The sequence below is a fragment of the Mytilus galloprovincialis genome, chromosome 1 (assembly GCF_965363235.1).
Source record: "Mytilus galloprovincialis chromosome 1, xbMytGall1.hap1.1, whole genome shotgun sequence".
NCBI lineage: Eukaryota > Metazoa > Mollusca > Bivalvia > Mytilida > Mytilidae > Mytilus > Mytilus galloprovincialis.
In genome coordinates, this window is record NC_134838.1 from 54,452,997 (window position 1) to 54,472,220 (window position 19,224).

A 19,224-nucleotide genomic window follows, 5' to 3' on the forward strand; every position below is an offset into this window, starting at 1 on the left:
TAATGTTTTTGACCTTTGTTTCAATTCTGGATGTGAAATTATCTAGACAGACATATTTTGAATCTTAATTGTCTTATTTCTTTTTAAAAAATGTGCTCCAGAAAAGCACACTTTTCACTTCAACTTTTACATTTAACATAGAAGGCCACCAATTTGTAAGAAGTTTTCAGTATATTACCCTTACATTCTCAACACTTCAAATGTTTTCAAACAAGTTAAGTCTGAATGCTTCAACTTCAAAAAACAAAGAAACCACCTGTGTGTCAATGACCCTTGAAAAGTTACTGGAAATCATATTAAAGGAACTATATATCGTTTCATCTTGCATTTTTAACTCACAGCATTCTTGCAACTATTGGTGAAATAATTGTCAATTTGTTTTGTCTAACAACACTTTCCCTTGAAGGTTATTTGATTACCTTTTCATCAAATAGTAATTAACAAAAAGGTGTACAAATATTTATGTAAAAAAACTTTACCAATCCAAGTCTTCTAGCTCATTGTATTCTCTTTCATCTTGTACATATGTTCATGCAATATGCTTATGTTGACTGATACAAAATTTTGTAACCAATTCATAGTTTAACATTTCAGTTTTTTTATAGAGTTTCTTTCATCTTTCATTTTTCTTTTTCTTACATAAAACATTTACATATTGGAAGCAGTAAAACATAAGTAATTATGTAATGTAAAACATACATTTTAAAGACTAATATCAAAGACAGATTCAAGTAGAACACAAAAGGATGAAACTTTATCCTACTTCTCTTCTCTCTATGTCTTTCATAACATTTTATCCTCTTAATTTATTCCCTTTCATTTCCAATTCCCCTAGTTTTTTGTGACCCTCCCAGTCTTTTATGGTAATCAAATTATTTTACCCATTTCCAAAACATTCTTCGTGTATTTCCTTTGTGCGAATATTTCAACCCTGCAAAAAGGTTTTTTAATTAACTTAAAGTAGCAGTTTGTTTGGGTGTAGAATATTTCAAAATTTCCAAATTAATGAATCTTTTACCATACGAACAAATTCAATTCAATTCGATTCAATGTTTTATTAAATCTCATCTCTCAACAAGTACAATCAATATTTATACATTTTAAAACAATACTAAAGTATTGAGATGGGAACCATCTCTGTGGGTCCCACTGTAAATAAAAATGTAACGTGTAGTAAAATATTTGTATCTTTACCATAGGACATATGGTTTTCAAATGAAACAAAAGTTTTTGACCTTGACGTTTGACATAAGAAGTTGTACATACATTTTGACACAACCTCTGGTGTTGGTTAATATACATGTCAAGAGTAAACTTTGAAGTCATACCAATTCGCATCATATAAATCGGACACAGTCTTTAACGTAGGACATGGGGTTGTCACCTGAAATCAAATTGTTTGACCTTGACCTTTGACTTAGGAAGTTGTACATACATTAGGACACACCCTCTGGTGTTGGTTAATATACATGTCAAGTATTAACTTTGAAATCATAATGGTTCTCAAGATAGAGAGTAGATATGATCTTTACCATAGGACATGTGGTCATAATCGCCTGAAACCAAAGTTTTTGACCTTGACCTTTGACCTAGGAAGTTGTACAAACATTATGTCACACCCTCTGGTGTTGGTTAATATTATACATGTCAAGTATAAACTTTGAAGTCTTAACAATTCTCATGATATAAATCGAACAAAATCTTTAACATCAGACATAGGGTTGTCACCTGAAATCAAAGTTTTTGACCTTGACCTTTGACCTAGGAAGTAGTAAATACAAAAATAGGACCCCAAATTAGGAAACATCCTCTTGTGTTGGTTAATTAACATGTCAAGTATAAACTTTGAAATCATAATGGTTCTCAAGATATAGAGCGGATACCATCTTTACCATAGGACATGTGGTTATCAACTGAAACTAAGTTTTTGACCTTGACCTTTGACCTAGGAAGTTTTAAAAACATTATATCACACCCTCTGGTGTTGGTTAATATACATGTCAAGTATAAACTTTGAATTCATAACAATTTGCATGATATAGATTGGACACAATCTTTAACATAGGATATGGGATTGTCACCTGAAATCAAAGTCTTTGACCTTGACCTTTGATCTGAGAAGTTGTGCATACATTAGGATACACCCTCTGGTGTTGGTTAATATATTTTCAAGTTTAAACTTTGAAATTCTAATTGTTCTTAAAATATAGAGAGGTCACGATCTTTACCATAGGACATGTGGTTTTCAACTGAAACCAAAGTTTTTGACCTTGACCTTTAACCGAGGAAGTTGTACAAACATTATGTCACCCCCTCTGGTGTTGGTTAATATACATGTAAAGTATAAAGTATGAAATTATAAAGGTTCTCTATATATACAGTGGACACAATTTGTTACGGACTGACAGATGGACAGACAGACTGATCACTAATTATTAGGGTGATCACCATTTGGTGGGGCTCTAATAAAATGTGAGCCATTCTATACAGAGGCTATTAAAATGCATAGATATAAAACATTAACATTATGAAATAAAATATTATTTACAATATATAAAATGAAGTTAAAACACCTAGTCAAATCACAGAAATAGTTAATGTCACTATGTTAATGTCTTACCACAGAAAGTATGTTTGAATGTTAATAAGTTGATGACTAGATAACTCAATTATGATCTTATCACAAAAATTAAGAGTAAAAACAGAAGTAAGTCATACACATTTCAGTAGAACTGATGACCTATTTCAATCCAAAGGTTTTTTTGATGAGTTGCTAGTTTGGTTGTAAAACAAAAACAAACACATCAACTTTCTTTCATTAAAAACACACAACCCAATCCATTAATCAATCAAATATTCACTATAAAGATACTGTAAAATATCAGCAGGTACCACATGTGCACCTAATGCACTATCTTACCATACAGGAGCATCTGAGTTAAACAATTTTGTTTACATATTAAAATAGAGATCTGACCTTTGGCAGATTCTTTTATAAGGTGCTTTGAAAAAAGAAAAAAAAGAAATAATATACTTATTTAATTTTACTTTCCATCACTGCACTAATTCATTTATGTCTCACTTTTGTCATGTGCTTTCAGATGAAGAAAGATTTTCAGAATACTTCCTGTTATTTTAAATTTATGTGCTTGTTCTGTAGGTTGCTAGAAAGCAAAGTGCTTCAGATAAAAGGTTATTTAATTAATAAATTCTCAAGAGGATTAATTAAAGCAACGTCAAAAAACTGCATTGACCCTAATCAAACGTATAGAAATAATAAACTGCATGGAACTAATTTTGTTGAATCAAAGCACTGCATGCATATCAAATAGACTATATGTAATGATGAGCCATAAATCTATATCCCTTCTGTAATATGAAACACTATTTTATAAACCAAATAACATCTGCATAACATTATATACCGGTAGTTAAAATATATGTAATATATATTGAATATATTTTGTACCATTCAAAATGTAACACTTGAAAGTCTATACATGTACTGAAAAAATGTGAAACTCTTACTTTGTAAAAGTTACTTTAAAAACCAGTCTATATGGTTTACAAAGACTAGGTCTCAGTGATATTCTATTTAAAAATTGAAATATTTTACACAACTGGGACCAAAAATAGAAAACCCCTTCCAAATTGGTCACAAAAAGGCTTCTGGCTTCCTGTAATTTCTGGGGCAAGATGATTAAAGAGTTATTTGTCCCTTTAATGTACTGGTACATGAATGAAATAGCATCAACAAAATACCAACTTCAAGATAAATTCAAAAGAGGAAGTTCATAAAACCTGACAAAATCAATGTTAAGACTATTATGTCAACCAAAAAAAAATATAGAAAATAAATGTCATATCCCTGACTTTTCTGAAGAAAATAGTGTGTTACACCTTATTTTATAGCTAGCTAAACGTCCCACTTGTATGACAGTTATTTATAGTTGACATTATTAGTTTACATGACAATAATTGGATCCAGCAGCCAAAAGAGATGAGTATAGTATTTGTCAATGAGACAGAATCCATACAGTAAAAAATACAATCAGACAGTGACTTTGAGGCATCAAAGTAAAATTATTGTGTAAAAAGATATAAACGTTCCGACTTGTACTTTTATAGGATTTTTTTTATAGGAAGTCATTGACAATCATGAATTGCTTGTGGTATAATATGCTTCTAAATGATCTATCTCAACTACAGTAAATGATCTCTTTAAAAAAAAGCCTTTCGATATAACTGTTGAACTGATGATAATAATGAGGACATTAATATAACAAAACAATAACACTGCACTACAATCAGGGTTATCCTCTAAGCAAAACAAAAAGATTGTCTATCATTCCTTATCCTCTAAGCGAAAGCTAAACATTGTCTATCATTCTGGCTTAATGGTCACTTAGTCTGGGTCAAATTTGTTTACTGGGTAAATATATAATAGATTTCTGGACAGTCTCCATGTTTATTATTTACTGATAAACCATGTCAAAATATATAATGTAACTAACAACAACACTAAACTACAAATTACTATAAACAATCATAACACAGATGTACATATGGTTGCCAAAGTTTTGGCAACTGTTTCATATGACATTTGCTTGTGCAAAGATTTGTGTACATGTACTGAAGACAGAATTATCAGGTCATAAATAAAGCACTGGAACAGAGTAAGAATTAAGGGTTTCATATCTATAGACTGGGAGGGTTATTCATATCCAGGTTTTAAAAAAAACATAGACTTTTGTAAAACGCTGCATTTCTGAATCATATAATGGGTCTGTAAAGAGACAATAATGGACTAACAATGTGTATAAGACAATAATTATAAACAGAACATACACTTAAAACTTGTGAGCAAACCAGGCTTAATTGGGGTATTTACTTTTTCAAGTGGGTTTAATAAGCTGTTAGTATTTTTCTTTGGATTGTTCCAACATTTATTGTGTCTGGCTTGTTGTGGCTGACTGTACACTTTGGGCTGTGCTCATTGTTGGGACATATCAGTGCTGTGACAAATAGTTGTTTAATGTTGAATTAAATGTTGTATGATATAAAAAGAATAGAGTGGTAAAATATCACAAATTAACAAATCAGTTATTTCCAATAATTTGACAATCAATGAAAAAAAACAAAAAACTCAGATGGATGGATTGACCAGAAATAAAAAGCTACTAGAACACACCTGCGAATCATGAGAGCGTATGTTAACTGTAAAAAAATTATAACTGGAGAATTTCAGGAGAAGTATCAAAGTCAAAGGTACTTGGGGACTGGGCACATTTTTTCTATAAGATATAACCTCACTTCCCTTCATATTGAAGACATGAACTGAGAAAAAAATCCTCGTACTTATACGCAATAAATAATTCCACTTTTCAACATGAGAGTACCTGTAGATCGATTTACTGGGGTTTTGCATATGGTATCATTGAATGAAACTGATTAAGAAACAATAAAATGCAATTATGTGTTAATAATCTTTCCAGGATTTTCATACCTAAGCTGTTTAAATTAAATAAATGCACTGAAATATCAATTCTTTCATATGTACTCAGTATGGAATAAATATACATTTGTCTATGTTAATTACATCCAACATATGCATACAATAAAAATGTCAGGGGAAACAAAGTTTGCGAACTCCAAAAAGGATTTGAAGAAAACAGTTACTAATGAAGTATAATTGCTATCGTAGGGGGGATTATTTGTAGCAGGCCTTCATTATCATGCCTAAATTAATCTTATTGGAAGCTAAATTGAAAAAAACGCCAATAAGATGTCTAACTTGTCTTAAAACAATTTATGATTGTTAAGTGTTCCGTGTGGTGATTTTTTGGTAACAAGGCTATTTAAGAGCATAAAAATGAAGTTCAAGTATAAGTTAGTTCAAATAAGTCAAATCTTTATTGTATCCCTGTTTCTGGACACTGTAAACCAACTTATTTTCACGGACACTTTATTTCGCTTTTATCCCTTTTAAGTCCACTTCATAGTGATTTAATATTGCGATTTTCAAATTTACTTGATGAAGATCCAAGTTTTACATATATATTCACGTTATTTTTCTACTCATGGAAGTTGCCAAATAAATCACTCACAAAATATAATTGGTTTACAGTTCCTACAATGTGTAATAAAAATATTAAGAAAAAACACTACAGACCGACGGACACACAGATGGATGGAGAATGACTATAGCCAGTTTTCCCTCTCCTTTTAAAAATACATTGTAATTCTGAAAAGAAGATGAGGGGTATAACCAATACTGATACAGCTACCTATGGCGCCAAAATATCCCAACACATCTAAAAGATCAACACACATTTTTCAACATTTGAACTGCAGTATATAACAAGGAAATTTAAACTGACATATCAAAGATCAGCCAAAAACATCAAATTCCCTGAAGAACAGAAGAACATTGAGACACAACTTATAACAAACACTGATGATTCCAGGGTTTGCATAACAATTTTAACATCTAAGGGCTTAGTATACACTAATAGAATTTGGTACTTTTTGGACTAGCCAGAAACAATGCTAGGAAAATGCCAATATGAATAATAATCTTGAATGACTTGTAATTCTAATGTGCTTGTTTCACCGTAACACAATCATATCCTCATTTTAAAATATTTTGTTAAAAAAGTTAAGTAATTCAAATAATATTTTGTTCAATTCAAATCAAAACAATTTCACTTTTATTGTTGAAATAGTATCTTTTTCCTTTGTATTGAAATCAAAACATGACGTCAATGAATACAATTGTTCACACTTCATCAGGTCTGTATTTTGGTGAAACTTTAACCACAGAATGAAAGCTGAAAACAGCTTTGCCATAAACACAATCAAAAACAGTCAGCAATCATTTAAATAATTATGAAAACTTTAAGAATTATTAAATATTTTTCCAAAATAACATCCCTTTCAATTATAAATTTTCCTTTCCTGAATGAGGATGTAAAGTTTACATTTCTTAGTTGGTAATATTACACAGCAATCCCTTCAGAAGTCTTGTATATATCTAGAGCATCAATGCCTATTCTTTTGCGAAATGTTATATTCTTTGAAAAAAACTTTTAACAAAATTATTTTCCTCATTTTTTTCTGCTCATAACCATAGCTGAAAATTTCAGAACCTAGGTACTTGGATTAATCTTTTTAAGGAATGACTGTAATATTTTTCTGTCTATGAAGAAATAACATTAAAAATTTGGTGCACACTGAATAACGCGCGTAGCGGGTTATTTAACAGTGTGTACCACATTTTTTAAGTTATTTCGAATAGACAGAAAAAATATTACAGTCATTTCTTATAATTTAATTCTAAGTTATATTTATAGCATAGTATTCCGAGTTAGACAAATAAACTTTCGAACGCGTAGCGTGAGAAGTTTATTTGGCTAACGAGGAAGGCGTTGCTATAAATGATTTGTGACATGAATGACACGCCCATGACAGTCCGTGCAGAAAAAAAAATCACGTTTGGAGAGAAAATTTAACAAACCGCATGATTCTGAAGGAAGCGATGATGGCAGACGCATTCTCTCTACCCATAGAGTCTCTACCAGATTTGCTTGAAATTGAACATGAACATAGCGATGATTTCACAATTTTGGTTCTCTCTCAGGTGTGTATTATTTTTTTTAAATTGAAATAGAATGATTTACGCTTATTGTCATGTAATTGTTGAGGCACGGACCCCCCTTTTTTGCCAAAATGTTAAAAAGAAATGTTTTAATTTTTCCATATGTACAATTTACTACAATATTAAACTTATACCAAGTCTTAAAAAATCACAACCAGTCGATAACAATACCTTTTCTACTATCTACACGATCCCCAAGCGAAAATATTTGTTTTTACCTTGGGCTTCAAAAAGGGGGGTCCATGTTCAAAATGCATGTGCTTTTAATCGGGAATCTAAATTTTTACTGTGATGTGATGTCATTTATATGCCCCATTATATTGGACCTTTATTTTTGGAAATATAATTATTTTATTCTCTTAAAAAGATTTTTTACTGTTTTGCAGGTTCTTCAAGAAGTCGAGGAAGACATGTCGTTAACCAACGCGTCGTCAACAATAGAGGAGAATATTAGACTGTCGCAAATTCATCCAAATATGGAACCATTTTATAACATGAGTGTTTCTCAAGCTGTGGATTATTACCACTTGGAAACATTTGACCTAGGAGATTTACTTTAAGCTCTGCATTTGAACAAATTTCATTTCAATATGTTATGTTCAATTTTGGGGTTTTTATGTTCAAAAGTACAAGGAAAATTTGTATTTTTTTTTCGGTTCTATCTTGAAATTGATGCGTAGACGTAACATTTTTTTGGTGGTCTCTCTGGCGGAGAAAACCTACACATATTTAAAGATTTGTATTTTATTATAAGAATTCAAATAAAATTGACATTTGTGTGTGTGCTTTTTTTGTAGGCGTAATCTTTTCATAAGGAGGCGGAGCTTACTCATGCAATATTGGTTAAAGTGTTGTTGGTTATTTCATGGCAGTTTTCCCATTGAGTTATATAGGCCCATGTGACCTTTCATGCAATATTATTTGGTTGCTTCAATTTAGAGCATACATTTTGGTACATGCTTGTCGTCTCTGTGTTATTCCATAAAAAGATCAAAGAAAAAAAGAAGATTCATGTTACAAATTCCATTTTAAACCGTAGAAAACCATGAAAAAACGTTGATGACGTCACAGTCACAAGACTAAATTATGTCTATGGGCTCATAACAAAATAACGTCAGCCAATCAGAAGACGCATTACATCCAAAATTAAATTATTTTTGGATAAAAATTGGTACTGTTTGTAAAATTCCCTATGTGGAAAGATTGCTAGCATCATAGTAATTCTCACAAAATTGAACTGTCTCTTTTCAGATTAATCAAGTATCTAATTAAGATTCAACATACATTTTGCTCTAAATAATATTTCAATTGAACCAATGACACAATTTTGAGAGCCAAAATGTCTGCAAAATCACAAGTATGAAATAAGTAAACCTATATTTTACAACCTATTTATTACATTTTTTTGCCCAGACAAATGTGTTTCGTCATGAAATCCTTTGGAAACCATTTAAAGTTGTGCTATAGTATAACAGATATCCAATTCAAGATGATTAAGTTAAAAAGTTCCTTTATCTTTCCTTGACATCCAATTTCATGTTTTTTTCTACTAGAAAATAAACAAATGAATGTTTTCCAAGGTCACATTAAACCTGAAAAATGAACAAAATGTAAACTACATGATGGCAATTCCTGGAGGAGGATATCATGGAAATTTAAATGAAAACATTTTAACGTTTTACACCTTGTCATAAAACAGATAAGGATTTATGTAACAATTTAAATTAAGAGAACAAATGTCAAATTCATTACTGCAACCTTCGGTTTAGCGCTGCATTAGGTTTTTAGTGCTATCTATGTCATTTGTTCATCTAAGTAATATAAATGGTATTTCATCAACATACTGCTTGCTGTCTCTTCGACTATCTCTGTCATATTTACTTCTGACTTTAAGATCTAAAGTGTCTCATTAAACATAGGATATTCACACTGTGTTCATCTCATTATATGTCATAAGTAACTTCAAGATATCAAAATGCTGCATTTTTTCATGTCTTCTTAACTGCATTTATAAGAAAAAAAGTATTTGTGAAGATTTATAGAATCTGTGAAGATTTATAGAATCTGTGAAGATTTATAGAATCTGTGAAGATTTATAGGAGAATTTGTGATTTTTCTTTAATTTTGAAAAATTGAGAAACTGATATTATAAGGATCTATATTGTTCTTAAATGTAAGTATAATTTAATTATAATGTAAATTCAAACATTAATATGTGCGCATTTATTATTGCAAATAACTGCTGAAATTGCTAGATATATGTCATATATAATTAATGTGATTACAAAAACTTGTGAAAAAAATCACTATTAAAGTTATGAAAGCAAGTTTTTATTATTGTGAATCTGAAAGTGTTGCTTTTTTTTTGCATTATTAAAAACATCATAATAATTTCTGAATTCAACGTATACTTTCCTCTATTTCCAACAATTTGTTCCAGACTTTTATTTTATTAATATAAATCACACTGACATTTCACTTTATATTACTGAATCAGGGTTTAACTTCAAAATCATGTTTGCAGTCTTATATGCTGATCAACATTTTGAAAATGACCAACTTTAAGATTACATATAAAATTCAGGCTTTTCATTAGGTTTTAAGAGCAAATATTAAGAAAATTTACTCAATTTCTCAGAATTTTAAAGAAATTGTCTATCAGTGTTAGAGCTTAATATAGTACACTGCAAAATTTACGATCTAGCATAAACATAATAAAGGTGCCTCACTCATGATTGACCAGGGCAGGTCATTTTGGCCAATCAGCCCAATACCCATCCCTCTGAAATTACGTAAGTTTGAGATATTTGAAACTTAAGTTTAGAACTATACAGTATAATTTAAAGCTGATTTTGGTTGACTAAACATAACTCAAATATTCTTTAATCATGATAAACGCTACAATTCTATGAAAATCATCTTCTAACCAGAAGCATGTATAATCTCTTGTTAGTTTCTGGTTCGTATTCCCAGTAGAATTTTCCAGATAAGTCAAAATACTCATAATGCTGATCCAAGGATGAAATATGTAATCATAAATTTGTTCCAGATCGGAACAGAATGTTGCCAAGTGCTGAGTTTTAACAAGTCATGTAAGGTCAGATACTTTTGGTCAGGTTAAACCTATCCCTTAGATATTAGATAACTATATAACAACAGAAATCAATTGTTTACACTAACTGAAACAGACATGTTTAATTACACTGACCATAGGGATCAACTGATAACTAATTAATTAAAATTAGAGCTAATTAACTGGTCAACAACCATCTCTCTAGGTAGTCAAGCCCAATACATATTAATTGGTCTTTAACCAATTATCATATTTAACTATTCTTGATACAGATGTTCATTTCTTATCAATCTATATTTCATTGATGTTCATTTCTGTGATATGACAAATGCAGGGATTTATTATTGTTACATTGAAATTAATTATGTCAGTGGATTAGGCATAACATTCATGTCAAACTGGTAGGTGTTTATTGCATTTTTTATTTATTCTAGAAAAATGATATTTAAGTTTTATATCTAAAACATCTAAAAAGTGTTTAGAAGTCTTCTGATTCTGCTGTTTCAAAACTTTCTCAGTATTCAAAATCATGTTACCATTGCAAGTGGTTTTATACTTCAGATGGAATGAATGTGTGCAGATGCACATTTAAGGTAAAAAGGTCGGCACAAAAAATCATTCAAAGAATTTTTGGGGAAAAGAGGAAATCATTTTTTTTCTTTAATTTTTCACATACATATATATAAATGTTTTTAAAATTAGGGGTCCAAACTGGGTTTGCTTCCCTTTGAAAATGGCCTGTATATATAAAATGTTTTCCAGAAATGTAAAAAAATGACATGCTGTCATGGAAACAGTTTCCCTTATCTCATAATATAAATCACTCCAAGGTTTTATTGGGTATATGAATATGGTTATCCCTTGTTCTTCTGATTGACAATAAATGCCTTGCCAAAGTGGAATGTCCATTTGGCTATGCAGGATGTACATATTTCATACCCATATATGGTCATGTAAATAGATTGATTGATTGATTGGTGTGTAAAGCCATTATTTCTCATTTAGAGGCAATCAGATTTTATAGGTGTGGAAGCTTGAGCGCCCAATAAAGAACTCCTGACCCTGGACAGGAAAACTGGCAATCCTAGTCAATTATTAGGTTGGAGTCAAATGCACAGGTCACATGTGGGATTTAACGCACAACCTCAGTATTGACAGGCTAGTGATACAGTGTAGTACTAGATGGACAACTAAGATCACTCAGGTCCCTTTGGACAGAATCAGGTGACCTTAAATCTGATGCCTTGTGTAAAGTTTTGGATTGGACCCTGCTTTGGATTTAGTCCCACTACCTCCTACACTGGAAGCCAGATCACTGTAGGCCATTTCTTACACTTGTACAAATAAATTCTTCATTAGCAGACTGTACATATACAAGGGCTGTTGTTAGGAAAAAATTACAAATTGTTTACTGTCAAGATACAGGTTAACCCTAAATATATCCCAGGTGTAAATTAAGAGAATGTGTTGTCATGGTGTTGTATTGAATTTTTTACAGGTTTTGGATAATTTTAAGTTATTAACTGAAGCTGTCATACTTTGATTTGCTTGAGGACAGGGTATGTTACTTGTAGCAAAGTCAACTTACAGTTCTAGCTTTTTCTGATATCTTTTTTCTTTTCAATATTTTGAACTAAGAATTAATTTGACTGCCTGTGATTATTGATATGCATAAACCATTAGTTGGCAAATTAATACTTTGAATTTTTTTAACTGGTTTGTGTTTATAACAGATAAACCAGGGAATAGTTTAAACATATTTATTTATAGTTAATTGGGAAACAAGTTTTGCAACTTATATTAATCCCTTTCCACTTTGCAGGTGCGAGTGCTGCCTTGTAGCGGCATTAGCCTACTCTTTTTTTGAAATCTACAAGGGTGTCTTTAACGTGCAAGAGATATGGCTCTCTCTTTACACGGGTCAGCCATTTATCGTCCCCTCCCGACGGACTATCATCGTTTCCTCAAGACCATACTCGCAAATGGTGTCAAGGAAGAGCCGAAAATTGAGTTCCTGAAATTTTCATCCCGAACGGAAATCGAACCAGGAACTTTTGTGTTAGTAGTCCGATGCACTAACCACTACACCACTAGGGAATGACATAAAATATTAAGATCCTCATAAGAACATTTTAGTTTGATTCTAGCTAGAAAATGATGTACAAAATATCTGCAGAACTCATGTGCAACAGAATATGCAATTGAAAAATTTGCAATGTATATGTCTTTTTTGTGTCAAAGTTTATCAAGAACATGCTTTTGGTGAAAAGTGTTTTAAACCAATACAAATAGAAGAGATACATATATAGTCCTTATAATATTTTTTTTTTAATAAAATTGAATATTGCTTGTTTACCAAATTGATCATAAAAAAGGTTTAAAAATAAAAATAATAAATGTTGTTCAATTTTATCACAATGGATATACAATCATATGTGACTGAGAATTGAAGTTCCCATACAATTTCCCAGAATTTATATCAATGATAGAATTTTACAGGAATTTATATATAATATAGAGGTAGGATTCATCATATCAAATAAACCAGAACAATTGGTATATATTGGTAATTGGTATAAAAATAAAGCCATGTTACTGTGTTAGATATCCAAATATTTGGATAATTAACAAAAACATACATGTCATGCTCTTGATACTATAGAATCCTACATTTACAACATGTCCACAGCAATTATGATTAATATGCTTTGTCCTCATTTTCTAAATATATATTGCATGTTTGTTTATTAATCCTATTAGCATAAATAGAATTCAGATCATCTTCTTTCCATTAGTCAGAGTATTTAATACCTGATATTAATGAAGAATGAATGGAGAGGGTAGATAGCAAATTATTATTCATAGCTAGGAATATATCTTATTAACATGATCATTATTCTGAAATCAACAACTTTTCACTGATAGAAATGTTACGAAAGAGCTAGATATGAACATTAGGTCATGATGATCTCCAACAAATTTGACATCAACACGTACACCTAAGAAAAATTGGGATACAAATTTGACATAAGCACAGAATCAATGTCTAAGCTTTGACCTTTCCAACATTCTCTTGCAATATTTGAAACACTACAAAATATTTAACATACTTTGACATTAGGACACATTTTTTGACAACCCAATCAGAGCTGATATAATTATGAAAACTCAAAAAAGATATAAAGAAATTTTCAATTCATAGGGCTTTAAAAATCACAAAATAAGACTCCCTAAAAGGACTGACTATTCAAACATAACATCTTCTTTTTTTTGCTGATTGTGACATCATTGAATGAGACTTAAGTTCCCGAATTTGTGCTTACATAAGCAATACCATGTGGTCTGCTTGCTATTCAGGAGTACTTGATACCCCCTCCACAACACCATGTGGTCTACTTGCCATTCAGGAGTTCTTGATACCCCCTCCACCCAAATCTCCCCAATTTGTAGGGGAGTTTGTGTTGCTCAGACTTTAGATTTTTATATAGCGTTTTGTAGACTCATGTCTGTCCTTATTTGTTTTGCTATCTGTTTAGTATTGTGTGGGTTTTTTTTTTTAATTTAAAAAGCATTAGCCAAGTTGACATCAAATATTTCTACAATAGAGTTGTCTTTCTTTTGCCAGAAAAATTTAAAAAAAAAATATTGAAAAGGAGAGATGGGATGTAGTTACGGAACAACAAATAAATAGCTATTTTTGGTATCCTTAAACAAGTTGAAAGTTTATACCACTATACAAAATATAATTATTTCAATGTTTTAATGTATGTCTTGTTCTATTCCAGGGGATTTCCTCGAGAACATATGAAATATATTGCCCTACGTAAGCTCAACTACATCCATGACCATCTTAGGATGGTGAAAGACAAAGGCTCCAGAAGAAACCAGACAGCACTAAATATCATCACAGAATTAGGAGCTGAAAGTACTGCACATGGACTTTCTAAGGTAGCCACTTCTATTAAAACAAAACGGAAAGTAATGTGGGCCCTGCTGGTCATTGTTGGATTTACAGCCGCTACTCTTCAACTGTCGCTTCTAGTCAAAAAATATTTACAGTTTTCTGTTGTTGAAGTGTCTGAAATGAAAACTGGAATGCCAGTGGAATTTCCAGCTGTGACTATCTGCAATATTCAGGCAATATCATTAACAAAAATCAAACATCAAATGGAGAGAAGACATTCAAAAGTTGTGGACTGGTTCAAATTTCAACAGTGTTCTCGTTTTGGCGAACAACAAATTAGAATGGAGTCAACCCAAGCATTTTTTGAAAATCTAAATAGTGAAGCTATGGCATCAGGTCATGATATCAATGATATTCTCTTGCATTGTCGCTTTAATCAACACAAATGCAATGCAAGCAAATTCACACATTTTTTTGATGGACAGAACTACTTTAACTGTTACACTTTCAACAGTAAACGACTTGCTGAAAAGATTTTAATTCAAGCCACTGGACCAGAGTATGGTTTATCTGTGGTAATTGCTCTTGATAATGATGACCCGCCATTGGGAGCATATGGACTGTATGATATAAACAATAACATTGCTCACAGTGCAGGATTACGTGTTCAGGTGCATGCTCCAAATACAATGCCTAGTCCTGTGGATCATGGTTTTGACATTCCACCTGGATTTTCCTCTTCCGTAGGATTAAAAGCTGTGATAAACACTCGATTACCATATCCATACGGAAACTGTACAAACGAACTTTTATATAAGGACAGTCACTATAGCAACACAATTTTTGCTTGTTTACAGTTATGTAAGCAGGAAAAAGTTATTGAAAAATGTAAGTGCAAGTCATCTGGGTTACCAGATCTACAAAATCGTAATTTATCTTATTGTGGATCAATGAAAAACTGGAGAGAAATTTTTGAGAAAATGGATTGTGAAGACATAGGAGGCCATGATGGCACTACCAAGCAAAGAAAAAATTACTTCTTGCTTCCAGATTTGAAATGTGAACAAGACATGCTCAGAAAACTGGCAAATGATCGAAGTTATGAAGCAGGCTGCGGCTGCTACCAACCATGTCAGGAAACAACTTATCAGAAAGCCCTATCACTATCATATTGGCCTTTAGAATTTTTTCAGCAAAATGCACTAGCAAAATTTTACAATAAAACTCAGCTAGAAAATACATTTTTGAAAGAAGCGTACAATTATCTTCGTGACCATGTCACACAATATGAGGAACTGTACAACGATCCAGAAGCACATGCTGAAAAATTATACCATACAAACATTAACTTGACAGAACGTCAAAGACTTATACGAGCATCAACTCTTATACATCAAAACTTAATACGTCTGAATATCTACTTGGAAGATTTAAATGTGGTAGAATTTAAACAAAGTGCAGCATATGAAATAGAGGATTTATTTGCCGATATAGGTGGAACATTAGGTTTATGGATGGGCATTTCAGTGTTGACAATCATGGAACTTATTGAATTGGTGATTCAATTAATAATACTGCTTTTCAATTCAGAGAAGAAAATTCCACAACCTAATGACCCTGTTCCAAATGGTCCCTTTCATGGAATGATGGACCAAAATGATCATTATGACCCCTATAACAAAAGGTCAGATTTTGAAAGTTTTGACAAAGCTGAGTATTACAAACCAATGTCTGATTTACCTGAGGATTCACCTGTATGACATCATCTCAGCTGACCAACAGCTTAAATTGAACTGAACTTAACTGGTCATCTAAGCTAACCAACAGCTTTGACTGACCTCTGATCTAATCAGTTTAATACAAGTTCAAACTGCTGAATTTCATATGAATCAGAAAAAAGTAAACCAGCTATTTCTTAGTTTCTGACAATGAATTCAGTACTGCATTGAATTCAGAAATAAAGAATTTGATTGGAAGTTAAGCATCAAGATTGTCAGAGTGTGAACATTAGAAATTAACATCTTAGATATGAAAGGGACTGACTTAGCATTTGTATGAGTGAATATAACCTTACAAAAACATCTTGCAATTGAAAGTAAAAAACAGGAAAGAATTAAGTAAATTTCATTATTTCATTTAACATTTGTAAATGAATTAACATCCAATTTTATTTATTATGTAAATCTTGTCCAGTTTTTCAGTTATTTTTGTTTTTTATCTTTGTTTTTTAGAGGGTTAAACCATACAATTGGGTGGTCATATGAGTTTATGGATGTTTTAAATTCAAAATTCTTCATTGATTATATTCTAGAAGGTGTAATACCACCATTGATTTTTCCCTATTAGTCTTTGTTAAATTTGCACTTTTAAAAAAAATGTGCAGAATTTATCTTTGTTTCAAAATAAATTTCAGTTTTATCCTGTCCAGTTCTATAGAAAAAAATTCACATAACATTTCATTGCATATAAGAAAATAATCATCATTGGAAGTTAACCAATCAAATTTCTCCCCTTATTTTATCTGTGTGCAAGGTTTAGTCACCATGTAACCTCAAGATTACAAAAGAAATCCCAAATAAAAAATAATGGTGTTTTTAAATACCCAAGACATATGTTTATGACACAGAAATGGTTTTACTGCAATAAAATGTAGGATTAAATACCTGCAACTGTCAAATTCAAGGGAATATTTTTTGGACCTACTTTCGTATACAACCGGATATTACGTACCATGATTTTGTGGTATTACACCTAGAAGTGTTCAAAGGGAAATAACTCAAATATCGATATCACAGATGTTAGAATATTTCTGATGGTTGCTCATATAGTATTCATTTGTTCTTATACTTATTTACATATTCAGTATTTTTTTTATATTATTTGTTTTAATACCTATAAAAATCAATTATACCCTTTTTTCTAAAGTTCAATGAAATAAGATTAAAAGTGAAATAAGATCTAATATTAAGCCTTATAGCAATAAAATTTCTTCAATAGACAAAATTACTGAAACCATAAAGTGGTTCATTCTGAAATGCTAAGTTTGCCAATTAATAGCAATATGAACTAGAAGATAATCATGGGAACCAATAGAGAGGTGTGCTGCATGTAAATAAACACAATTGTGTTGCAATTTTAGAAGTATCAGGGTAATTTCATTCTAGTGCATTACTGTTTACCCATAAATCACATACATTATACTAACAAACAACTTATATAGAACTATGTCAAGTTATTCAATGCAATCCACCTACTAGCCATGGTATATATGCATGTCAAGTTCATTACCAAACTCAAATGGGTTTGAAAATAAGAGAGCTGAAACTATTTATAAGAGATGGATGAAAAAACAACCTGATAACTTACTATATATTGTAGATCTATTACAGTTAAGCCCATGCAAGGTTAATCAAGCTGTATGGGATTACTGTGTGTTCTTTATAAAAGTATGGCTAATAAGTATTTGACCATAGGCTCAAAAGAATGTTGAAGTAATGGACAATACTGCAGAAAATGGCTGTTAACTGATTTTACTGTCATTCTCATCAGTCATTTTATGATTGTTTGTCATGTTTATAATGTATTTGTAGCATCATTTTTAGCTACATGATAAATACACATTTGATCATTTGATTTTTTTGTTTAAATTATCACTACATAAATCATAATTTGACATGACTAATGTTTAATTAATACATAGATGCCAAAATTGTGTATATAACAATTTTTTTATTTTGATTTATGTACAACCGTACAACAGAGTGCTATTCAAACATAAAATATATACTGGTAAGACAGTCAGGACATTAACTTTTTTCTATACATTGACCTTAAGAAAGTACAATATACATTCAGAAAAAAAAGCAACCTGACCCAATCTGAAAGCTTAAAGGTCTCAGAGGAATCATGTTAACAAAATGCTATGGTCTGACAAGAACTAATTTAGTTTCTCTTAAGGCAGTATAGGCTTGGGGCAAGTTTTTTTTTTCTAATTGTTAATTTGTAAGAATCCATTAACATGACTAACCACAAAACCTAGCAACGAACATAGTAAAGTATTATCAAGTATAGAAAACATTGTTATTGTGTCATCATAAATATCATATTTTACATGTAAATGACAAAACAATTGTAAAATTGTTTCTATGAAAATGTGCAATAAAATTGTGATATTCACCCATTATCGATGTGTTTTTCAGGTTTTATATTATTATTTATATTCAATTTGAAACTACCTTGAGCACAATAAACTTTCAATCTTACTTTTGAAAGTAGTGCATAATAAAAGTTATAACTTCAAAGAATATTAAAAAAAGACTATTCAAGAAGAGGTACAAGATAAACATCATTGAAACACCAACACAACACAAGTTTACCAAAAATTGGTACACATAATGCGACCTTTAACAAGGTAACCATGCATAGGTATGAAAACCTGATTGTAAGATGAGACTCTGGGAGTTGATATCTAACACGAAATAGGCTAGTAAAAGTCTGGAGAAAATGAAAACACCTGAACATACTGATAGTAGCAGTATATGTTGCTGCTGTTTTAGTTAATTGATGCCCAAAATGCAAATTATATGCCAC

The 19,224-nt window shown here is 31.1% G+C and overlaps 2 protein-coding genes across 5 annotated transcripts in view; one reads left to right on the forward strand and one right to left on the reverse strand.

Moving 5' to 3' along the window:
* Positions 1-18,815, forward strand: part of LOC143078900 (FMRFamide-activated amiloride-sensitive sodium channel-like) — a 29,563-nt gene extending 10,748 nt beyond the window's left edge. For 2 of the 3 annotated variants that reach the window (XM_076253963.1, XM_076253971.1), the window contains exon 2: positions 14,516-18,815. In XM_076253963.1, the coding sequence (XP_076110078.1) occupies positions 14,535-16,394 (1,860 nt within the window). In that variant the 5' untranslated portion in view covers positions 14,516-14,534 and the 3' untranslated portion in view covers positions 16,395-18,815. Of the gene's footprint in view, positions 1-11,031; positions 11,132-14,515 lie in introns of those variants that run through there. The other variant, XM_076253958.1, reaches the window with a different exon arrangement.
* LOC143078895 (integrator complex subunit 13-like) overlaps positions 1-19,224 on the reverse strand; it is an 89,857-nt gene that overhangs the window by 59,585 nt on the left and 11,048 nt on the right. The window lies entirely within an intron of this gene.